General features: G+C 44.0%; 1 protein-coding gene across 1 annotated transcript in view; it reads right to left on the reverse strand.

The window, feature by feature from the left end:
• The window catches only part of LOC126474355 (multidrug resistance protein homolog 49-like), a 130,982-nt gene that overhangs the window by 80,379 nt on the left and 24,247 nt on the right, over nt 1-26,356 (reverse strand). Inside the window, exon 4 of the mRNA XM_050101822.1 lies at nt 3,564-3,746. Within this exon, the coding sequence (XP_049957779.1) occupies nt 3,564-3,746 (183 nt within the window). The remainder of the gene's footprint in view (nt 1-3,563; nt 3,747-26,356) is intronic.

Here is a 26,356-nt window from a genome sequence, read left to right on the forward strand (position 1 = left end):
GAGAATTTAGTGGGGAAACGATATCAGAGAAGGTGAGGAGCTGCCTGACGTCATCTCGCTGAAAGTGCTATGAAGGTATCATAAGTAAGTGCATCTTCCAGCTACACGGAAGGGTAACCGGCACAATTTTAAACAGTAGAATTAACTAGCCAATTACCTTTTGCTTTATTTATTCTGTCACTGTTACAGTTTGTTGTTAGAACATATTATTTGCTTTACTGAAATTAGTAAGGAACTTTTAATGTTTTCCATATACCTGTTCGGCTCCAGTTCTTCCATTAAGTTGCGAGTCGCCTTTCAGCATTATTGGCCAAAGCATTGTGTTCAGAGTTCGTAAATAGGTAAAGTATTGATGATGGCAGCACAGCTTGTTCCCAGGTGCGAAGAGTTTCTTGTACGGGGTATCTATGCAGAATACGCGTTTATATCGTCAGTGGATCTCATTTGACCGTGCAGATGGCGTGTTATTGGATTGGGCGCAACACGATAAGAAATTGGCCAGGTGTAGACAGGATTCGCACTCTATGGGTTCTGCACAAACTTAATTATGTATATAGACAATTCATTCCTGGGAACCGAGAATCTCGACCATTTTTGTCCGTTATCGACATTGATACTGACAAAATATCTGTTCCAGGAATTCCAAGACTTTCGGGAATGTTTCAAGTTTGAAGTCGGATAACAAATGACAAAAGAAATACATTTTTTGTGTGAAATAACTGCAAATTAACATTTTTCGGATTTTTTCTTTGCTTGTATTGCGAAACATTGCTGTTTACGAAATTTCGTGATTCTAGGTCAGTGGTAAGGGCCCTATAGATTTCGCCGTTGAGTTTGCGAGTATCAAAACAAGAGAATAAATGGCCGCATGTTTTATAGTATTTATTACACCTCCAAGAGACAATAGTATCCGATATAAATTACAACTTGGTTTGTCTACTCGTTCCTGAGAAATGGGCCTTAATGGACGGGTGGACAGACGGACAGACAGGCAGTCGGATAACAAATGACAAAAATTTTTTTCGTTTCGGTTTTCTTCGTAACTTGTACTATGAAATCTTGCTTCTTGCCAAAATTCACGATTGTATGTCAAGGGGAAGTACCCTAAATGTTTGCATGGGTAAGTGACTTTAATGGCCACATCTTTTGACTGCGTTAGCTTAGTTAAGTTTTTAACACGATAAGAGACCGTGGACCTTAATACATGACGCCAATTTGAAATCTTTACGTCAATCTGTTCCTGATAAAAATGGTTTTTAATCGTCGGACGGCCAGACAGACAGACAACGGACAACGAAGTGATCCTATAAGGGAGGGATGGCCGCCTTGATTATACCCATGATCTAGTGTTTACTGACGAAACGCTGTCCGATCGACCACTTACATACTTCTTGAAATTTTAAATGAAACAGAATAGTTCGGTATACAGTTAGGTAGTATTTTTTATCTTATAAGGAGGCGAAACATAAAATTGAAAATTATTCTTACTAAATACTTTTTCATATTAGTGTGAGCACTGTGGCTGAGCATCTTCCGCTAGATTAGCAAAGTCAGGTTTGTAGTTGGAAATTGCCAAACTTAAAGAATCCAATGTATGAGCGTCTATCAAGCGGGAAAGGGGTTTACTTTTTGTTTGTTCTAAGTAGGAGAATGCTGATTCACATAAATATGTTTAACCAAAACACGAATGCAATTTTTCAACGTATTTCTTAAAATTTGGATATTTCTCACTGGAAAGCAGTGCTAATATATCTAGACCAAAGGATGACCTTGCTTTTAGAAACAGGTCGCAGTGCAGAGTAATAATTTTGTTTTGAAGTATCATATGGTCCATTTGAAATGTACCTGCAAATTTTTGTAGCCATTTCATAGATGTCACTATGATCAATGGTCTTATCAAACGGATAAGGATGAATTCCACCAACTTCTCAGTTTTTTTCAAATAATTAAAGCGAATTTCGGAGTCTGATACTGCCTTAATTTCTGCCGTGTACTTGTCAGGAATGAAACTGTAGGTGGGATGTTTTTCCATGTGATCCTTGATGTTTACAAATCGTTGATTTTTTTCCTCTCGATGCCAACTGTCATAGACTCTGTCTGACTTTGGAATGCTGCACTAGAACTCATCATTTCTGCTGCTACAATACACGACTGAAATATAGCCCAATATTTGAACAAAATTCAGTGCTCGCGCTAGCAACTGCAGGCTATTAACTTGATTGTTACACTAACTCCCCTCAGGATAAAACAGTGCATTCCTTCGTACACGCAAGCTACACATACTCTACACAACAAGCTCTCTCAACAATACGTACAATGGACAGAGGTCACGCAATACGCACATACGCGCAGCTAAACCTTTGTTATTAACTGTGGAAACCGAAAATTTCTTGGGGGGACGACATTAGATTAGATTAGATTGGATTAGATTAATACTAGTTCCATGGATCATGAATACGATATTTCGTAATGATGTGGAACGAGTCGAGTTTTCTAATACATGACATAATTAGGTTAATTTAACAACATACTTAAGTTAATATAACAACTTTATTTTTTTGTGTTTTTTGTTTTTCTTTATTTTTTATTTTTATTTATTTTTATTTTTTAAATATTTTTTTTCTTAATTTATATCTAAAAATTCCTCTATGGAGTAGAAGGAGTTGTCATTCAGAAATTCTTTTAATTTCTTCTTAAATACTTGTTGGTTATCTGTCAGACTTTTGATACTATTTGGTAAGTGACCAAAGACTTTAGTGCCAGTATAATTCACCCCTTTCTGTGCCAAAGTTAGATTTAATCTTGAATAGTGAAGATCATCCTTTCTCCTAGTATTGTAGTTATGCACACTGCTATTACTTTTGAATTGGGTTTGGTTGTTAATAACAAATTTCATAAGAGAGTATATATACTGAGAAGCTACTGTGAATATCCCTAGATCCTTAAATAAATGTCTGCAGGATGATCTTGGGTGGACTCCAGCTATTATTCTGATTACACGTTTTTGTGCAATAAATACTTTATTCCTCAGTGATGAATTCCCCCAAAATATGATGCCATATGAAAGCAATGAGTGAAAATAGGCGTAGTAAGCTAATTTACTAAGATGTTTATCACCAAAATTTGCAATGACCCTTATTGCATAAGTAGCTGAACTCAAACGTTTCAGCAGATCATCAATGTGTTTCTTCCAATTTAATCTCTCATCAATGGACACACCTAAAAATTTGGAATATTCTACCTTAGCTATATGCTTCTGATTAAGGTCTATATTTATTAATGGCGTCATACCATTCCCTGTACGGAACTGTATGTACTGTGTCTTATCAAAATTCAGTGAGAGTCCGTTTACAAGGAACCACTTAGTAATTTTCTGAAAGACAGTATTGACAATTTCATCAGTTAATTCTTGTTTGTCAGGTGTGATTACTATACTTGTATCATCAGCAAAGAGAACTAACTTTGCCTCTTCATGAAGCGGGGTCGGTATTGGATCCCCTTATCTTAGCTATTGGTAAGTGTACTTGTGTTAGTGTTGAGTTAGGGCGAGATGAGTGACTGACCAGCGTGCCGCAGGTGGGCCGGTAGAAGCCGAGCAGCAGCGGCACGGGCAGCGAGCGGCCGCAGCCCGGGGGCCCCACCAGCGCCACGCGCTGCCCTTCACGTAGCTGCAGCGAGAACTCGTGCAGCTGTGGCGGGCCCGGCCGGAATCCCACCTTGTAGAACCGGATGTTGCCTCGCATACTCTGCCGCACAACAAACATTACACACATCTCATCGAAAGCGTCAAGCAGTGTCTTGTCGAAATTCGTAACGTGTTAAAATACAGTGGGACTCCTTAAGAAAATTTATCCACTGCTAGTTCACACATTCTTAAACATTTCACTTATATTAACGAGGATCAGAAAGTAAAGTACAACAATTTCTACTCCTCCGCTATTGCAGTTGCAATGCTGAAATTTCACGACGATATACACACATCAAAAAACCTTTTGCATCACCCCGGTTCTCAGAATTCCTGAAGATAGACGGTACTGTGGACACTGTATCACATACACAGTCCCTTTGACTGTTCAGAGATGTCACTAAACCCGCCCAAAGATGTCAACAACCAAGCATGAGCAGCGCCTATTGGACAGAGGGGGTCCGACAGCCGATCAGTTCCAGTCATTCCACCAGGAAGGAGGTACACGGCTCGTGTTGTCTGTAGTTCAACCATGCCTAGATGGCCAATACCGCGGTTCGATCGCGTCCGCATTGTTGCAGGAATGGCTCTCAACAAGGGAAGTGTCCAGGTGTCTCGGAGTGAACTAAAGCGATGTTGTTCGGACATGGAGGAGATACAGAGAGACAGGAACTGTCGATGACATGCCTCGCTCAAGCCGCCCAAGGGCTACTACTGCATTGGATGACCGCTACCTACAGATTATGACTCGGAGGAACCCTGACAGCAATGCCATCATATTGAATAACGCTTTTCGTGCAGCCACAGTACGTCGTGTTACGACTCTAGCTGTGCGAAATAGGCTGCATGATGTGCAACTTTACTCTCAACGTCGATGGCAACCACGACACCATGCAGCGCGGTATAGGTGGGCCCAACAACATGCCGACTGGACCGCTCAGGATTGGCATCACGTTCTCTTCATCGATGAGTGCCGCATATGCCTACAACCAGACAATCGTCAGAGACGTGTCTGGAGGCAACCCGGTCAGGCTGAACGCCTTAGACACACTGTCCAGCGAGTGCAGTAAGGTGGAGGTTCAAATGGTTAAAATGGCTCTAAGCACTATGGGTCATCAGTCCCCTAGACTTAGAACTACTTAAACCTAACTAACCTAAGGACATCACACACATCCATGTCCGAGGCAGGATTCGAACCTGCGACCGCAGCAGGATCACGGTTCCGGACTGAAGCGCCTAGAACCGCTCGGCGACAGCCGCTGGCAGTGGAGGTTCCCTCGTGTTTTGGGGTGGCATTATGTGGCGCCGACCGAAGCCGCTGGTGGTCATGGAAGGCGCCGTAACGGCTGTACGATACGTGAATACTAGCCTCCGACCGATATTGCAACCATATCGGCAGCATATTGGCAAGGCATTTGTCTTCACTGACGACAATTCGCACCCCCATCGTGCACATTTCGTGAATGACTTCCTTCAGGATGACATCGCTCGACTAGAGTGGCCAGCATGTTCTCCAGACATGAACCGTATCGAACATGCCCGGGATAGATTGAAAAGGGCTGTTTATGGACGACATGACACACCAATCACTCTAAGGGATCTACGCCGAATCGCCGTTAAGGAGTGGGACAATTTGGACCAACAGTGCCTTGATGAACTTGTGGATAGTATGACACGACGAATACAGGCATGCATCAGTGCAAGAGGACGTGCTACTGGGTATTAGAGGTAACGGTGTGTACCACCTCTGAAGGTCTCATTGTATGGTGCTACAACATGCAATGTGTGGTTTTCATGAGCAATAAAAAGGGCGGAAATGATGTTTATGTTGATCTCTGTTCCAATTTTCTGAACAGGTTCCGGAACTCTCGGAACCGAGGTGATGCAAAACTTTTTTTCGTGTGTGTAGTTTGAAGTTTGCGCTACAGAGGGTATTTTGTTTTCGTTTGCAATACTAGCGAGAGAAGCCTGAAGTGCGAAACAAACATGACGCGCATGTTACTGTTGTCAACTTGTGAAGAGCAGCGAAGTATAGTTCGTTATTTGTGGGGCAAAGGGCGCAAACCGAGTGAAATTCACAGGGACATGTTTGGCGTGTATGTAACGACTGTATGGAGCGTAGCAATATTTCCAGGCGGTGGACATCGGTCATGTAAGCCTTAGCGATTCGCGATGCTCCAGGTGGCCGGCAACAGCTGCATCCCGCAGAATGTTGGAGCCGTTGAGACAGCAAATTTGAATGCCCAGCGTGTAAAACTGCGAACCTTATCACAGAAGTCAACATTTACTATGGTACGATGTACGACATTGTTCATAACGACGCATTGAAATTAGTGACTACTGGGATGGTTCACTTAAGTCATTACACTGCTGGAGGGCATGGCTTACTGAAAGGAATCGTCACTGGTGACGAGTCTTCGGCATACCACTAAACGCACAAAACTAAGCAGGGCTCTGTGGAGTGGAAATATGCTGGTTCCCCTGTAAAAAAAACAGAGCCCGGTCCTTGCACCGTCAGACTTTCATCTATTTGGTACCATGAAGATATTCCTGGCCGGCCAACGCTTTGCAACAAATGCGGAAGTGAAATCAGCAGTTCACAGACGACTATCCTTCAATGAAACGGACTACTATGAACAGGGCGTATTGAAACTGATACCACAATTGGACAGATGTGTTGAGAAGGTTGGTGACTATGTAAAAGTAGATAAAAAATGTTAGATCATTTATGATTTTTTTTCTTGTTAGGTATTAAACCTTCAGGTAATAAAATTATTGTGAGTCACATTCTAATCAGAGATATACGTTATATGTTTGAAATGAGCAGCAACTCCTTCTAAGCGACGCTAATGGCCCAAACTGCACACCAAATTCCAGCTGCCTGTAGTGACAACACATGACGCTATGATTTTTTCATGTAGTTAGTCCACTGTAGATGTTTTGCGTTGATACACGTCATCCTTGATGATCCCCCATGGGTGGAAGTCCATAGATGTTAAATCAGGAGTGCCAGGTGAGTACTCAATAGGACCTCTTCAACCTAGGCTCAGGTAGTATGTCGTCCACATACAACTTGACAATTCTATGGTAGTAAAGCAGGGATCTGTCTTGTTGCATGTAAAACATTTCATATATATACAAGGCCTTAATAGTAGGCAAAATCCGTGTCTGAATAACTCAAGATACACTATGCAGAAAATTACTAAAAATGATGATGATGTTTGTTTTTTGGGCGCTCAAATGCGCAGTCATCAGCGCCCGTACAAAGTCCCAATTTTTTTCACAGTCCAATTTTTTCACAGTCCGCAGCTTGTGGTCTTGCGGTAGCGTTCTCGCTTCCTGTGCACGGGGTCCCGGGTTCGATTGCCGGCGGGGTCAGGGATTTTCTCTGCCTCGAAATGACTGGGTGTTGTGTCTCTTTCATCATCATTTCATCATCATTGACTCGAAAGTCGCCAAAGTGGCGTCAGATAAAAAGGACTTGCAATTTCGGCGGCCCAACACACCGCATGGGGTCTCCCGGCCAACAATGCCGTACGATCATTTCATTTCACAGTGCAATCTATCCACTGTCACTAATGATGAGAATGATGATGAAATTATGAGGATCACACAAACACCCAGTCCACCGGCAGAGAAAATCCCCAACCCGGCCAGGAATCGAACCTGAGACCCCATGATCCACAGGTAGCAAATTACGAAAAAGAACTTTTTACAAATACGGGATCCACGGAAGAAAGTTAAGTTTACTATCATGCTATGTGTAGGGCGTCCTCAAAATCGAAAACGTATTTCGAAAGAACAACATACAGAGCCCAGTCACATTAATTTGACCAACATCTATGTTCGACGTCACCGTGCAACAGCCAGTCGCAGATGGCAGGAGGCAGCACGAACAGTATATAAAATGTGTTGGGGGATTTGGAAAACAGTGCACTCATTGTTGTGACGCGGAAACGGAGCGTTTTATCTGACTCCAGAAGGGCATGATCATTGGATTTTGGGCCAAGGATGGAAACATTTCCGAAACGGCTAAGTTTGTAAACTGTTTGCATGTCACCATGGTTAAAGTGTACCATGAATGGCAAAATGGTTCTTCCAAAACTTGGGCCGAGGGAACTGTGGTGCCGCTTCCCACGCCCGGGTTCCCGGGTTCGATTCCTGGCGGGGTCAGGGATTTTCTCTGCCTCGTGATGACTGGGTGTTGTGTGATATCCTTAGGTTTGTTAGGTTTAAGTAGTTCTAAGTTCTAGGGGACTGATGACCATAGCTGTTAAGTCCCATAGTGCTCAGAGCCATTTGAACCATTTTTGAACTGTGGTGCACCACGGGTCATAAACAGCAGGGATGAACAACAGCTGTGGAGATGTGAACGGGCGAACAGACGTGTGACTGTTGAGTAACAGACCACCCAGATGAATCAGGGGGCTACCAACAGTGTCTCCTCAACCGACCGTTCAGCGAATACTGCTGCGTGTAGACCTCCGTAGGAGGCGCCTGGTTCATGTGGCCATGCTGCGTGCTGTTCATCAGCGACAAAGGCCGGAATTTGCACGCCAATATCGTAACTGGACGACCACAGAGTGGCGACAGGTGGCCTTTTCAGATGGATCAAGTTTTATGCTCATCAAACAGAAGGCCGTTGGCGTGTACGGCCCTCCAACAATCGGCGGATGGTTCTAGGCCGGAGGAGGGAGCCTTATGATCTAGAGAATGTTTTTGTGGCACCCCCTGGGTTGGAAGGCAAGATGTGAAAGTTTCTTATATATTTTTTTAGCTCGTGATGAAAGTACCAAGTTTCCAGAATGAGATTTTCACTCTGCAGCGGAGTGTGCGCTGATATGAAACTTCCTGGCAGATTAAAACTGTGTGCCCGACCGAGACTCGAACTCGGGACCTTTGCCTTTCGCGGGCAAGTGCTCTACCAACTGAGATACCGAAGCACGACTCACGGCCGGTACTCACAGCTTCACTTCTGCCAGTACCTCGTCTCCTACCTTCCAAACTTTACAGAAGCTCTCCTGCGAACCTTGCAGAACTAGCACTCCTGAAAGAAAGGATATTGCGGAGACATGGCTTAGCCACAGCCTGGGGGATGTTTCCAGAATCCTGGTTCCTGGTTCGCAGGAGAGCTTCTGTAAAGTTTGGAAGGTAGGAGACGAGATACTGGCAGAAGTGAAGCTGTGAGTACCGGCCGTGAGTCGTGCTTCGGTAGCTCAGTTGGTAGAGCACTTGCCCGCGAAAGGCAAGGGTCCCGAGTTCGAGTCTCGGTCGGGCACACAGTTTTAATCTGCCAGGAAGTTTCAAGTGCCAAGTTGATATTCAAGAAATGTGTGGTATCAAGAACATTGCAGGGCAACAGAACTATGTGAAAATTTTATATTTGTACGGAAATAAGTGGAGTTCATGTTACACGATGCGAAATCCAGACTAGCTGGTACATCAAACAATTCGTCTGAGAGAAAGCAATCCATTTTCCACGAAATTTACATATGCCATCTGACAGCGAAACAAAATAACAGATTAAAATGTTGGCTCTGAATATTGCTAATCTTTATATTTAGTCTTGCAAACATTCATCGTTCCAGAACTGTTACTGTAATTACACAGCAAATGAACATAAAAATTAACGCATCTGACTCTCCGATAAAACTGCTTGAAAATTCGTAACATAGCACTTTACTGAAATTGTCTACTGGTATTAAGACTCTTAAATGATATGATTTTCACCTACACGCTCCGAAAATTGCTATGCCTTACAGTGTACATGAACTTTGATGGTAATTAAATTTGTTGGCCTACCCACGGAACGCCCATTTGTTCTGCAACTTGTTGCTATTAGGAATAATGATGTAACTGTCAAAAATTAAATTTCATTTGCCATCCTTTGAATGTGCAATGCAAGATAGTATCTCACAATTTTCATAAAATGGTTCTCAGTACAGAACTCAAGATGTGCAATGAAAGTACAAATGAAAATGGGGAACTAATCTTAACAACTGATAAATGAGAACAAAGGATCTAAATTTAATTATTAATTAACTATTCATTAAGCCTTGGCAACAATACCCGTGTGGGGACGTAGAACCACTGGCTCTACCCCCCAATAATAGTGCTGCCCTACCACAACAATAAGAACTGTATCTTTGCCAGATCAGTCCTCTGTAGCATGTGCTCTATGCTACACGCTTTGCTTATACGCTGCGAGAATAAAAGTATTCGTAGTAATTACTACTCCCACTAGCCACACTCCGTTATTTTCTTTTCAACCGCGCCGAGAAATAGTTATATTTGCGCCGGCACGCTGCCGTTCACCATGGGTTACAAACTTCACGCCGCGAAGTGGCATCACAACAGGAGATTTATTTGTGCATCTATGTGGTGTTCTCGCCGATTCCCAAACGATATAAACAGTGCAACTGTGGTTCTCGAACGGTCGATAATGTTCCCATTGTTACAACAACAGCCAAACGAGGGCATGGTTACTTCTCACCAAACAGACGAACACTAAATCGCAAATCACGTACGATGTTATCCGTGAAGGTGGTGCTACATCAATAGTGACCATACACGTCCCCACCTCCCACCTAACCAGTTACATACCTATCGGTGACATTGTTAATGAACTACACCGCACTCATTTACATTCTAATTACTAAGCGCGTATCGACATTCAATGTGCAACATACCAAATTACGAATACCCTTCAGAGTATCGCAATTGTTGACAACAGTCGCCACCATATACGACCGCCTTCCATTGCAGAGAACCGATACTTGCGGGTTTTTGCGAACAAATCCGTCCTACAAGTGACCTTCCTTTACCAGATCATGTTTTTCCACGACCTACGCCAGAACTTTACGTTCCGCGCGATACCGTACATCACACAGGTGAAGTCACACTTGTTACGGCCGCGCCGCGACCTGCGTCACATTATTGCGACGACGTCACACCGACAACAGGCGCGCCGCGCTCCGGGCCACGCCTGCCACGTGACGTCACTCAACAAGTAGGCACTCTGTCCCTACCTCCAACAGGGCAAGGTTTTCACACCTCACGACCTCAGCGTATTAATACGGTGAGCCTGACCGCAACAACGAACCACGCACTGCGGAAACACAAGGAGTACCTACAACGGCTGCCACGTTGGGTGACCAACCTTGATGCACCATCTGTCACGATTGACACCAACCAAGACCCATCCATCGCGCCACGTTCCTCAGTACCCCACTACAACACCGTCCTCCATGACACCGACGCACCAGCCATGACACCCACGATGCGTCCTGTGACAATCGATCATGATACCCACATTACCGACACACCTTGACAACTGGATGCTTGCCCTCACACAATATCACATCTTGATCAACACTCACATTGGCTGCGGCACCAACGCCAACACTGCTCGCATCAACGACCAGCCCGTGTCAGCCTGTACACTGGCCGCAACCACGGAGACCACCACACCCAGTGCTCACTGCGCAGCGCCCAGTTAACCGACAGTCGCCGAGCCACTCTGACCTCAGCCAAGCCCTTCCACGCCGCGCACGCGGCAGCCTCGCAAGACACTGCTGCAGCGAGTCACCAACAATCAGATACTACACTCCTGGAAATGGAAAAAAGAACACATTGACACCGGTGTGTCAGACCCACCATACTTGCTCCGGACACTGCGAGAGGGCTGTACAAGCAATGATCACACGCACGGCACAGCGGACACACCAGGAACCGCGGTGTTGGCCGTCGAATGGCGCTAGCTGCGCAGCATTTGTGCACCGCCGCCGTCAGTGTCAGCCAGTTTGCCGTGACATACGGAGCTCCATCGCAGTCTTTAACACTGGTAGCATGCCGCGACAGCGTGGACGTGAACCGTATGTGCAGTTGACGGACTTTGAGCGAGGGCGTATAGTGGGCATGCGGGAGGCCGGGTGGACGTACCGCCGAATTGCTCAACACGTGGGGCGTGAGGTCTCCACAGTACATCGATGTTGTCGCCAGTGATCGGCGGAAGGTGCACGTGCCCGTCGACCTGGGACCGGACCGCAGCGACGCACGGATGCACGCCAAGACCGTAGGATCCTACGCAGTGCCGTAGGGGACCGCACCGCCACTTCCCAGTAAATTAGGGACACTGTTGCTCCTGGGGTATCGGCGAGGACCATTCGCAACCGTCTCCATGAAGCTGGGCTACGGTCCCGCACACCGTTAGGCCGTCTTCCGCTCACGCCTCAACATCGTGCAGCCCGCCTCCAGTGGTGTCGCGACAGGCGTGAATGGAGGGACGAATGGAGACGTGTCGTCTTCAGCGATGAGAGTCGCTTCTGCCTTGGTGCCAATGATGGTCGTATACGTGTTTGGCGCCGTGCAGGTGAGCGCCACAATCAGGACTGCATACGACCGAGGCCGTAGGGGACCGCACCGCCACTTCCCAGTAAATTAGGGACACTGTTGCTCCTGGGGTATCGGCGAGGACCATTCGCAACCGTCTCCATGAAGCTGGGCTACGGTCCCGCACACCGTTAGGCCGTCTTCCGCTCACGCCCCAACATCGTGCAGCCCGCCTCCAGTGGTGTCGCGACAGGCGTGAATGGAGGGACGAATGGAGACGTGTCGTCTTCAGCGATGAGAGTCGCTTCTGCCTTGGTGCCAATGATGGTCGTATGCGTGTTTGACGCCGTGCAGGTGAGCGCCACAATCAGGACTGCATACGACCGAGGCACACAGGGCCAACACCCGGCATCATGGTGTGGGGAGCGATCTCCTACACTGGCCGTACACCACTGGTGATCGTCGAGGGGACACTGAATAGTGCACGGTACATGCAAACCGTCATCGAACCCATCGTTCTACCGTTCCTAGACCGGCAAGGGAACTTGCTGTTCCAACAGGACAATGCACGTCCGCATGTATCCCGTGCCACCCAACGTGCTCTAGAAGGTGTAAGTCAACTACCCTGGCCAGCAAGATCTCCGGATCTGTCCCCCATTGAGCATGTTTGGGACTGGATGAAGCGTCGTCTCACGCGGTCTGCACGTCCAGCACGAACGCTGGTCCAACTGAGGCGCCAGGTGGAAATGGCATGGCAAGCCGTTCCACAGGACTACATCCAGCATCTCTACGATCGTCTCCATGGGAGAATAGCAGCCTGCATTGCTGCGAAAGGTGGATATACACTGTACTAGTGCCGACATTGTGCATGCTCTGTTGCCTGTGTCTATGTGCCTGTGGTTCTGTCAGTGTGATCATGTGATGTATCTGACCCCAGGAATGTGTCTATAAAATTTTCCCCTTCCTGGGACAATGAATTCACGGTGTTCTTATTTCAATTTCCAGGAGTGTATGATGGACCCAGATGCCGTGTTTGTAGAGGAATGTAAACAACCACCAACTGCATTCATGCCCGGCCGTCGATCCACACCTAACAGTCACAACATCTCACCCAGCCAGGGTGCTGCACCTACCTGGATGCACCATCCCTGTTGGTTCCACGCACGCTTCAGTGCCGATGCATCCTGCTGTTGTCTCTCAGCTATGCTACCTGTTACAGCAGTTATAGCAGGCGCATCAGATCTCTCTTTGCTTCAAGGCGACAACACTCATATCCCATGTCTATATTCTAACAGCGTGTGGCTCTTCATTTACGACAACCATATTAGAGCATACTTCCTTGTCAACACAGGTGCCAAAGTTAGCACGCTGCCACCTAAGCTGGCACCTAGTAAACGTACACCATCCGCTATACAACAACGCGCTGTAAACGATTCAGTGATTCCCATGATAGGCACATCCTCTATTACAGTTGAAGTGGACAACCACACCCCTCGCCGGCCGGAGTGGCCAAGCGGTTAAAGGCGCTACAGTCTGGAACCGCACGACTGCTACGGTCGCAGGTTCGAATCCTGCCTCGGGCATGGATGTGTGTGATGTCCTTAGGTTAGATAGGTTTAAGTAGTTCTAAGTTCTAGGGGACTGATGACCTTAGAAGTTAAGTCCCATAGTGCTCAGAGCCATTTGAACCATTTTGAACCACACCCCTCGCCCATGGACGTTTTTTGTGGCCGACACCGTAGAGCCAGTGTTGGGTGCAGATTTTTTGAGGGATTACAACTTTCTGCTGGACCTGGGCAGGGCCCTACTACTACATCGCGATGGTTGCATGCTGATCAGTGGATTAAACAATCACCTACCGACTGACGAGACTCCACTACCTGCTATTCCTACCTCTGAAACAGCACTGGACCTCACGCGAAAGTGCCAGGCATTGTTCAAGGAGCTTAAAACGGCGACTATTGCGTACACCGATCTCTGTCACACCAGTGCCGGCACATGAGCAGCTAATGAGGACACCCCCACAACTGCTGCACATCACTCAGCAACAGCTGTCTCCAACCAGCAACAACGAGAGCTGCCCGCCCAAGACCAGGCCTTCAGAACCACATGTCAGTCCAGTGCCTCTTACTTCTGATGAAGTACCAGTACTTCAGCAGCCAGTTGCAATAATGACTGTGTGGATGACGTGGCCTATTCCGCACCTTATTTTAGATCTATGTGACGATGCTGTGCTGATTATATTTATATGGTATGACGATGCCATTATGGCCTTATCACTTTAGGACGTGGTGTAGAAAAGATCTGAGGATGGTCATTACGGACTGAAACCGGTCATCATCAAAAGAACTGATATTGTGATCAAAGACTGGAATACAAAACATTTCATTCTCTTTTATCATGGCATAAATTGTTACTTGACAGACTTTTTAGGTTATATAATGATTCTTTGTCATCTCTTTTTATCTTTTCACAGTCTGAAGGCCATGGCTGGCTAGTTTCTACAATGTGAAAAGCTCATGAAATTATGTTGTAAAACATGAAGAACAATCAGCTGCTTATCTACATGGACAGTATGTAATTTTTTCCGAATATCTAGATACTCCTGACTAGTTACGATACTTTTGAAGAAGAAGAGACCGATCAAACCACACTATGACAGATCAGCTGTACATTAAGCCCTCGTAGATTCACTGTCTTGCTCTCATGAACATCAGAATTTTCAGGGGCCCAGTAGAATTACAGCCATTCATAAAATAGTTAAGTTTGAATTTCACATCATAAAAACACACTAACATGCTTGCATATTCCTCATCCTTGTAAGCCATATACTCAAACTAGTATGAGGGAAATGGGCATTTGGAACGTGGTGACTGGCGTTTGAACTTGGCCTTAACCTTGCGTGCATTAAGCCATCGTGCTCTCTCCTTCCCTCTCCTCCATTGACAGCCCACTATTTTACTGCCCACTGAAGCAAAACAGCCAATCATTGTATACCCCCTCTGGCATCATTTTTCAACATATTTTTAAGCTATGCCCTTTTGCCAATCATAGAGTTCTTAAGCCAACACACATATTTAGGTCTTCCAATCACAGCCCAGTATTTTAAACGAAACAGTCAATTGGTATGTAGCCACAGAGCTGACATCTTGTTGTATTTCTGCCTTAATCAAAACTATCTGACAACGTGAAATGCATAAACAAAACAGACAATCAATATACAGCCCCAAAGCTGCTATCTTGGCCATGTTCAAAAGTACCTGAACAACCTCAACTGCATAAATGAAACACCCAATCAGGATCTATCCTGAAGTAACATCTGCATGTGATTGTCAACAGTGAACTATGGCATGTGGAGGTGGAAGTGCATCAGCATGCTTTGTCAGTAGAATCAGAGCCTTGTCAAGTCTGGATTTGTGTGAAAGAGAAACCTGACTCACAAACACACACACACACACACACACACACACACACATTTAGATCTTCCAAAAATAATCCGTATATATCCCATCTTGTCCTCTGTACCTCCACATTGGCAATGAGCAATGTTCGATATTTCTACCCCACTAGCTGCAAGGCACTATTAATCCTCAAATTAAATATTTTAACATTTACAAAATTTCTAAATTATATATCAAAATATGTAAAGATATTGACAAGACTGATATAACTTACAGTTTCACAAATCTAAAATGTCTGTCAAAAGATGCCCAACACTATTGATCTAACTTACTGGTTAATTGAAATCCATTGAAATTTTCTCGTTTATAGTCTGTAATGTCCTTTGGGCTTTCCTGAACATTTTGGTGTATAATACATAAAAATCAGACAATTGTGAGACCTTCAAATATTGTTTTGAATGTTGATGTGTGACTCAAATTTCGTGGCTATGCATATACTGTCACAGTTGAGCAGTCATATCTTGGGAACTTCACAGTCTAGAAGGCTGTGAATTGCTTTGTTTTGTGACTACTGCTACGTCTCAGAAGTTGGCATTACGAATAAACAAATCAGTCCTTTGTTTATGATACTAGTTTTCGTTGAAAGTAGTGTGATTATCGCCTATTTTTAGTAAGCTATCTTCTATTCCTTTTTATACGAAAATAAAATGTCTAAGCGTAGACCATTAGAGATAGCTGTGACAATTTAGAGAAGATCAAAAGAGCTGTGTGGAGCACTTTCTTTCATCGAATATCAACTGATAAAAAGCCATGTCATGCTTTGTGTCCACCTCCACCAAACACTTGGTGTAAATATAGGCAAGCTGAATTTTCTGGCACCCTGCATGAATTTACACGTAAACATTCTCTTCCCTTGGCGTTAATGGAGGCAATCAAACCTATTTACAAGGCTTTGACAAATCATGAGCTACTAAAGTAGTGTTTACATGGGAAGACTTGGAATGTCAATAATGTTCTGTGGTGCTGTGTGCCTAAAAATGTATTTGTTGGCCTTATGACTCTTAAGTTAGCAGTGTCCGATGCTGTAATAACCTTTAATGGTGGGACTATGAAAGACTTAAGATTCTGGAGAAATTAGGGTTAATATTTGGACAGAACACAGCTAAAGGACTGCAGGAACTGGATGAGCTTCGTGTACGTGAAGCAGAGTTAGCTTCTCAGCAAATGACAAAAGAAGCAAGAAAGAAATGGAGGAGGCAAGCACTGGGCTGTTGTAACACCGAAGAAGACACAGACTATGGGGCAGGGCAATTCTAGTGCATAAAAGACGTAAGTCTGTATAAGAATTTGTAACAAAAAAGTTTTAAACCTCAATATCTTTGAACCACATTTTTTGCGATAAATGACCCATTTTCTAGAAAAGTATTGGTGGTAGAGACATGAATTTTTCATAGCATGCCAAGTGTGAGATTCAACACATATGAAACTAGAATAATTAAAATATCCTTAGTTGTTTTGCTTTTATGTTCATTTATTTACAAAATTCTGTCAAAAAATTGAGTGTTAATAAAATATAACATGCCCGACAATACAATTTTAGCAATAATTCTAGTCCAGTGAATCTAGAAAGGTGCATTCAATAATTATAGAAAATTTTAAGTTAGTGTCTTAAAAAGTTTCTATGATAATTGGTCACAAAATTCGATAATTTAACATTGACGACATAGGACACACAATATCACATTAAGCTAGCACTTGGGAAGAAGGGCATTTCGAGTATTGTACCACGTCAGATGCAATGTGCACAGTGGAGCCCAAATTAAATATTTCCATATCTAAACTGTTTGTCTTATGGTTTTATAACTATAAAAAACACTTGTTGACTACAATAATTTGTCAGCTACTGGAGAGTTCAATTATAAAATATGATATTGCAGTGCGTGTGTTATTTTGATTGCACACTTGTCCAGAGGAACTTTGCAGCATAATCAGAATAATACAGCACTGCAATATCGTATCTATCTGCCAATACCAGGCAAGAAACTTTCAAATACAATTTCTGACCAGTACAGGAATATATATAATGGATGTATGAGAACAGGTCATAGGCTCTACAGTCTGGAAACGCGCGACCGCTACGGTCGCAGGTTCGAATCCTGCCTCGGGCACGGATGTGTGTGATGTCCTTAGGTTAGTTAGGCTTAAGTAGTTCTAAGTTCTGGGGGACTGATGACCTCAAAGTTAAGTCCCATAGTGCTCAGAGCCATTTGAACCATTTTTTGAACAGGTCATAGATGCATGGTTGACGACATATGGAAGTTTGGGTCTGGCTGTGAGTCATGCACGAATAGCCAAATGGTAAGGCGACCACTCACGAAAAGTGGAAAATCCGGGTTCGAGACCCAGTCCATCACAAATTTTCATTGTGTCATTCCATTCTAAAGCTGATGGTTGTCCTGATTCACAATTGCAAATTCATTTAAGAAGTTCAATTATTGTGTAAGTTACAGGTTAAAATACAACTGATGTCCATAACATGACTTTACTCTCAAATTAAGTGACACAATTATATTTCCACAACTAAACTGTCAGTATTATTGTTCTATAACAGTACAAAACACATATGGCTAAAATAATACGCTAAACAGACAATTTGGTAACAGTTGACACTCCCTATTAGGCTTAAATGAGGCTATATTTCAATAACAAACTTTCATCATCTGGTCCAGCACCATTTTGGGGGGGAAGAAGATAATGAGTCAATAAAAAATGTAATTAACAATATTACTGACTTTTTTAAAATTACGTTTGATGTCAGATCTATGTGTCGTTTTCTTCCACTGGCATGTTTATCTACCAATGTCACAATTTCCTACACTTGATCACAACAAACCATAGTAAAAGTCTTTGATGCATTGTATCATTTGGACTATATATTTTCAAAATGTTGTATTTGGTCACTTTCGAATTTACAAAACTTTAAAAGAGACCAAATACAACATGCAAACGCTGCTCAGTCAAAGTCAGTGATGGAGTAAGTTCTACACAGACCTCGGATTGTAAAGAAAATAACATATTTTTTTTATCAAAATACACAAAAATTTCTTTTATATGAGTACAAAATACATGACGCTACAGTTGTAACATAATTCTTCTATAATACTAAAGAAAACACATGGCTTGCATACTGGCACTACTTACAGGTTAAGCTGGACTTCGCAATGAACAAAGTTTGATCATTGTACCACATGTTCAACAAATCAAAAATGTTCTGTATTGTGTACAAAAACAGATAATGTTTGTTGTACAGCATGACAAAACACACATATCACTACTGATCTAACTTACAGGTTTAGCTGCACTTGACCATAGGCAATCTTCACTCTTTGTATCACACTTCAAAGGAGTCAAGAACTGTATAAACACTTTATTAAAATACATATGATTTGATATGTAACGCGTCAAAACACACTTGCCAAGGACTGATATACTGTCACACAGAGGAAACTACATGACACTTCTGTGGAATAATATACTGAATAGCAATTTTAACATCCGAATTTAAGATACATTCATCTACATCTACATCCATACTCCGCAAGCCACCTGACGGTGTGTGGCGGAGGGTACCCTGAGTACCTCTATCTTCTCCCTTCTATTCCAGTCTCGTATTGGTCGTGGAAAGAAGGATTGTCGGTATGCCTCTGTGTGGGCTCTAATCTCTCTGATTTTATCCTCATGGTCTCTTCGCGAGATATACGTAGGAGGGAGCAATATACTGCTTGACTCTTCGGTGAAGGTATGTTCTCGAAACTTTAACAAAAGCCCGTACCGAGCTACTGAGCGTCTCTCCTGCAGAGTCTTCCACTGGAGTTTATCTATCATCTCCGTAACGCTTTCGCGATTACTAAATGATCCTGTAACGAAGCGCGCTGCTCTCCGTTGGATCTTCTCTATCTCTTCTATCAACCCTATCTAGTACGGATCCACACTGCAGAGCAGTATTCAAGCAGTGGGCGAACAAGCGTACTGTTACCTACTTCCTTTGTTTTCGGATTGCATTTCCTTAGGATTCTACCAATGAATCTCAGTCTGGCATCTGCTTTACCGACGATCAACTTTATATGATCATTCCCTTTTAAATCACTCCTAATGCGTACTCCCAGATAATTTATGGAATTAACTTGCTATATTGTAGCTAAATGATAAGGGATCCATATTTCTGTGTATCCGCAGCACATTATACTTGTCTACATTGAGATTCAATTGCCATTCCCTGCACCATGCGTCAATTCGCTGCAGATCCTCCTGCATTTCAGTACAATTTTCCATTGTTACAACCTCTCGATACACCACAGCATCATCTGCAAAAAGCCTCAGTGAACTTCCGATGTCATCCACCAGGTCATTTATGTATATTGTGAATAGCAACGGTCATATGACACTCCCCTGCGGCACACCTGAAATCACTCTTACTTCGGAAGACTTCTCTCCATTGAGAATGACATGCTGCGTTCTGTTATCTAGGAACTCCTCAATCCAATCACACAATTGGTCTGATAGTCCATATGCTCTTACTTTGTTCATTAACGACTGTGAGGAACTGTATCGAACGCCTTGCGGAAGTCAAGAAACACGGCATCTACCTGTGAACCCGTGTCTATGGCCCTCTGAGTCTCGTGGACGAATAGCGCGAGCTGGGTTTCACATGACCGTCTTTTTCGAAACCCATGCTGATTCCTACAGAGTAGATTTCTAGTCTCCAGAAAAGTCATTATACTCGAACATAATACGTGTTCCAAAATTCTACAACTGATCGACGTTAGAGATATAGGTCTATAGTTCTGCACATCTGTTCGACGTCCATTCTTGAAAACGGGGATGACCTGTGCCCTTTTCCAATCCTTTGGAACGCTACGCTCTTCTAGAGACTTACGGTACACCGCTGCAAGAAGGGGGGCAAGTTCCTTCGCGTACTCTGTGTAAAATTGAACTGGTATCCCAGCAGGTCCAGCGGCCTTTCCTCTTTTGAGCGATTTTAATTGTTTCTCTATCCCTCTGTCGTCTATTTCGATATCTACCATTTTGTCATCTGTGCGACAATCTAGAGAAGGAACTACAATGCAGTCTTCCTCTGTGAAACAAGTTTGGAAAAAGACATTTAGTATTTCGGCCTTTAGTCTGTCATCCTCTGTTTCAGTACCATTTTGGTCACAGATTGTCTGGACATTTTGTTTTGATCCACCTACCGCTTTGACATAAGACCAAAATTTCTTAGGATTTTCTGCCAAGTCAGTACATAGAACTTTACTTTCGAATTCATTGAACGCCTCTCGCATAGCCCTCCTCACACTACATTTCGCTTCGCGTAATTTTTGTTTGTCTGCAAGGCTTTGGCTATGTTTGCTGTGAAGTTCCCTTTGCTTCCGCAGCAGTTTTCTAACTCGGTTGTTGTACCACGGTGGCTCTTTTCCACCTCTTACGATCTTGCTTGGCACATACTCATCTAACGCATATTGTACGATGGTTTTGAACTTTGTCCACTGATCCTCAACACTATCTGTACTTGAGACAAAACTTTTGTGTTGAGCCGTCAGGTACTTTTAAATCTGCTTTTTGTCACTTTTGCTAAACAGAAAAATCTTCCTACCCTTTTTAATATTTCTATTTACGGCTGAAATCATCGATGCCGTAACCGCTTTATGATCGCTGATTCCCCGTTCTGCGTTAACTGTTTAAAATAGTTCGGGTCTGTTTGTCACCAGAAGGTCTAATATGTTATCGCCACGAGTCGGTTCTCTGTTTAACTGTTCAAGGTAGATTTCAGATAAAGCACTTAAAAAAATTTCCCTGCCACCCGTTATGAACGTTTGAGTCTCCCAGTCTATATCCGGCAAATTAAAATCTCCACCCAGAATTATAACATGGTGGGGAAATCTACTCGAAATATTTTCCAAATTATCCTTCAGGTGCTCAGCCACAACAGCTGCTAAGCCAGGGGGCCTATAGAGACATCCAATTACCATGTCTGAGCCTGCTTTAACCGTGACCTTCACCCAAATCATTTCACATTTCGGATCTCTGTCAATTTCCTTCGATACTATTGCACTTCTTATCGCTATAAACACGCCTCCCCCTTCACAGTCTAGCCTGTCTCTGCGGTATACATTCCAATCTGAATTTAGGATTTCATTACTGTTTGTTTACGTCTGGTTTCAGCCAACTTTCAGTCCCTAGTACTATATGGGCGTTGTGACTGTTTATTAATGAGAGCAGTTCTGGGACCTTTCTATAGACGCTCCTGCAGTTTACTATTAGCACATTAATATTGTTATTCCCTGTTGCATTTTGCTGGCTGGCTCTGAGCACCATGGGACTTAACTACTGTGGTTATCAGTCCCCTAGAACTTAGAACTACTTAAACCTAACTAACCTAAGGACATCACACACATCCATGCCCGAGGCAGGATTCGAACCTGCGACCGTAGCAGTCGCGCGGTTCCGGACTGCGCGCCTAGAACCGCTAGACCACCGCGGCCGACTTGCATTTTGCCTACTCCTACCTTGCCGCGTCTCAGGAGGCGTCTTGTCGGGCCTAGGGAGGGAATTCTCTAACCTAAAAAACCACCATGTGCACTCCACACGTACTCCGCTACCCTTGTAGCCGCTTCCGGCGTGTAGTGCATGCCTGACCTATTCAGGGGGACCCTACATTTCTCCACCCGATAACGGAGGTCGAGAAATTTGCACCCCAGATCTCCGCAGAATCGTCTGAGCCTCTGGTTTAAGCCTTCCACTCGGCTCCAAACCAGAGGACCGCGATCGGTTGTGGGAACGATACTACAAATAGTTAGCTCTGATTTCACCCCGCGAGCGAGGCTTTCCGCCTTCACCAATTCCGCCAACCGCCTGTACGAACTGAGGATGACCTCTGAACCCAGACGGCAGGAGTCATTGGTGCCGACATGAGCAACAATTTGCAGTCGGGTGCACCCAGTGCTCTCTATCGCCGCCGGCAGAGCCTCCTCCACATCTCGGATGAGACCCCCTGGCAAGCAGACTGAGTGAACACTGGCCTTCTTCCCCGACCTTCCCGCTATTTCCCTAAGGGGCTCCATCACCCGCCTAACGTTGGAGCTCCCAATAACTAATAAACCCCTCCCACCGTGTGCCTGCTCGGACCTTGCTGAAGGAGCAGCCACATGTCCACTCACAGGCAGAGCGGGCGATGCCACACGGCCAGCCTCCACATTGACCCTCCGCCTCGTGCGCCGCGAACGCCGCTGAACCCGCCACGGGGAGAGGGTGGCCGAACCGCGCCCGGTACCCGCGGGGACAGTGGGTGAAGCATGTAACACCTGGGGTGTATCATGCGACGCACCAGGCTCCCCACTGCCGCTACACTCCGAGGCAGCAGCCTGAAGACGGCTGACCGCGGCCATCAACACGCTCAGCTGTTCGCGAATAGTGGCCAGCTCCTCCTGAGTGGCCGGAGTGGCCATGCGGTTCTAGGCGCTACAGTCTGGAACCGAGCGATCGCTACGGTCGCAGGTTCGAATCCTGCCTCGGGCATGGATGTGTGTGATGCCCTTAGGTTAGTTAGGTTTAGTTAGTTCTAAGTTCTAGGTGACTGATGACCTCAGAAGTTAAGTCGCATAGTGCTCAGAGCCATTTTTGCCCCTGGAAATGTCTTACAATTTAAAACCTGGTTCCTAAATCTCTGTCTTATCATTATATAATCTATCTGATACCTTTTAGTATCTCCAGGGTTCTTCCATGTATACAACCTTCTTTCATGATTCTTAAACCAAGTGTTAGCTATGATTAAGTTGTGCTTTGTGCAAAATTCTAGCAGGCGGCTTCCTCTTTCATTTCTTACCCCCAATCCATATTCACCTACTACGTTTCCTTCTCTCCCTTTTCCTACTACTGAATTCCAGTCACCCATGACTATTAAATTTTTGTCTCCCTTCACTATCTGAATAATTTCTTTTATTTCATCATACATTTCTTCAATTTCTTCGTCATCTGCAGAGCTAGTTGGCATATAAACTTGTACTACTGTAGTAGGTGTGGGCTTCGTATCTATCTTGGCCACAATAATGCGTTCACTATGCTGTTTGTAGTAGCTTACCCGCATTCCTATTTTCCTACTCATTATTAAACCTACTCTTGCATGACCCCTATTAGATTTTGTGTTTATAACCCTGTAGTCACCTGACCAGAAGTCTTGTTCCTCCTGCCACCGAACTTCACTAATTCCCACTATATCTAACTTTAACCTATCCATTTCCCTTTTTAAATTTTCTAACCTACCTGCCCGATTAAGTGATCTGACATTCCACGCTCCGATCCATAGAACGCCAGTTTTCTTTCTCCTGCTAACGACATCCTCTTGAGTAGTCCCCGCCCGGAGATCCGAATGTGGGACTATTTTACCTCCGGAATATTTTACCCAAGGGGACGCCATCATCATTTAATCATACAGTAAAGCTGCATGCCCTCGGGAAAAATTACGGCCGTCGTTTCCCCTTGCTTTCAGCCATTCGCAGTACTAGCACAGCAAGGCCGTTTTGGTTATTGTTACAAGGCCAGATCAGTCAATCATCCAGACTGTTGCCCCTGCAACTACTGAAAAGGCTGCTGCCCCTCTTCAGGACCCACACGTTTGTCTGGCCTCTCAAGACATACCCTCCGTTGTGGTTGCACCTACGGTACGTCTATCTGTATCGCTGAGGCACGCAAGCCTCCCCACCAACGGCAAGGTCCATGGTTCAATGGGGTAATACACATTCATATAGGTAAGGAACGAGGGCTCCAATGCTTTCAGCTACTCACCTTCAACTACTTTTCAAATCAACCAGAGATTATAGGAACTGTTTGATTTTGTACAGTTTCTATGGCTTTAACATCTTAGAAAAATTCCTTCTTACATAATCAATATGTCTTTTTCCGTTACACCTTCTAACTGCAACACAAGTTGTGACTTGGCTGAGAGCTTACTGGCTAAGCTAAAATACACTGCTTGGTATAGTCCCCTTGGAGTCACACATATGCAGTTTCTTCTTGCATCTCTCCCCCTCCGTCATCACTGCATGCATGTAATATCAGGACACTATGCTAAGATTGTTTGTATGCTTAGCCTGCAAACTCTTACAAGAGTTGAGAACTGTTCTGAGTTTAGGAGGCATAACAAAAAGTGATGTCATGATTATTTGAGAGAAGACTGTAGTAAGATGAGTGTGTACACCTAGTCAACAAGGTCTCAGGCAATGTATGAGACAGTTTATCACAATTTTGTCTAATGCTTAGCTGTAGCTGAACGTAAAATGGGAAAATTGGGCAATTTGTTACAGTTTAGTTTGATGTTTATCAGTAACTGCATATGAAATGCTGCAATATGTTATAGTTTTATTTGATGCTTATTTTTAAATGAATGTGTAATGGGGTACAATTTGATGAAATTTTATTTAATGCTTATCTGTAACCAAACAATGTGTTTAGGCTAATGTTAGTCACCAAGATAGTTGTAATTGCAGACAACATGTCAGCTGCCCCTCATTATCCCCCAATTGTATCTCCACCATGCATTTACTTTAATGGTAGTCTCCATGACTGGAGTAATGGCACACGATAGTCGCTAAGGCTTTGTACAAGGCAGTTTTTTATGGTTTATTATGGTGTAACATCCATCCCCATGTACTTGAATGTCTATTAAATTCAAAGTTAAACTTCTGTACAATATGTTATTTCACTGAAATGTGATGTAGCTTCCAATGAGCGACACCATAATTTAGGATTACTGGCTGAAAATGACGTTTATACTGCAAGATAAAGTTTTTACCAAAGCATAGAGTCATATATGTTTGTCTAATTTAAAAAATAGTCAAAAGTGGGTAGCTGAAAACATAGAATCTGTACAATACCAGGAGTTCCTATAATGTTTGTGTGACTTGAAAAAGTAATTGAAGGTGGTAGATGAAAGCCTTACAACCCTCACCTTTTACCTGTCGTCCTAATCGCCGTCTGCTTCACGTCTGCTGTGCAGCGAGCTACCTTAATTTAAGTATTAACTGTACTTTTCTTACTTGTCACTTCTTCTTCCGTGTGTTTTTGCTTTTAGGAAGCTTTAATTGTCAAGTGCTATTAATAGTGTTCCGTAGATTTCGTGTTTGTTTTGAATACAGTCAGAGAGAGTCCCTTTAGTCAACCATAGTGCCAGTAGTGCTAGTGTTTATTTTCAATACAGTCCAGAGACAGGTAGTGCTATTTTCATTGTTTTCTACAGGAAGTGGCAAGCAACCACAGTTTAGTCAATAAACAGCCGCCTTTAGTGAATTAGCAGTCTAGTTAAAAGTTGATTAACTCTCATCAGTAAATTGATTCCTTAGGATGGATAGGATGTGTGACTGCTGTGTAGCGATGGCTCGGTTCCAGACTGTAGCGCCTAGAACCGCATGGCCACTCCGGTCGGCTTTCTAGGGGCAGATGTGGACACTGACCACAATCTATTGGTTATGACCTGTAGATTAAAACTGAAAAAACTGCAAAAAGGTGCGAATTTAAGGAGATGAGAGCTGGATAAACTGAAAGAACCAGAGGTTGTACAGAGTTTCAGGGAGAGCATAAGGGAACAATTGACAGGAATGGGGGAAAGAAATACAGTAGAAGAAGAATGGGTAGCTTTGAGGGATGAAGTAGTGAAGGCAGCAGAGGATCAAGTAGGTAAAAAGACGAGGGCTAGTAGAAATCCTTGGGTAACAGAAGAAATATTGAATTTAATTGATGAAAGGAGAAAATATAAAAATGCAATAAATGAAGCAGGCAAAAAGGAATACAAACGTCTCAAAAATGAGATCGACAGGAAGTGCAAAATGGCTAAGCAGGGATGGCTAGAGGACAAATGTAAGGATGTAGAGGCTTATCTCACTAGGGGTAA

This window comes from Schistocerca serialis, chromosome 4 (genome assembly GCF_023864345.2).
Source record: "Schistocerca serialis cubense isolate TAMUIC-IGC-003099 chromosome 4, iqSchSeri2.2, whole genome shotgun sequence".
NCBI lineage: Eukaryota > Metazoa > Arthropoda > Insecta > Orthoptera > Acrididae > Schistocerca > Schistocerca serialis.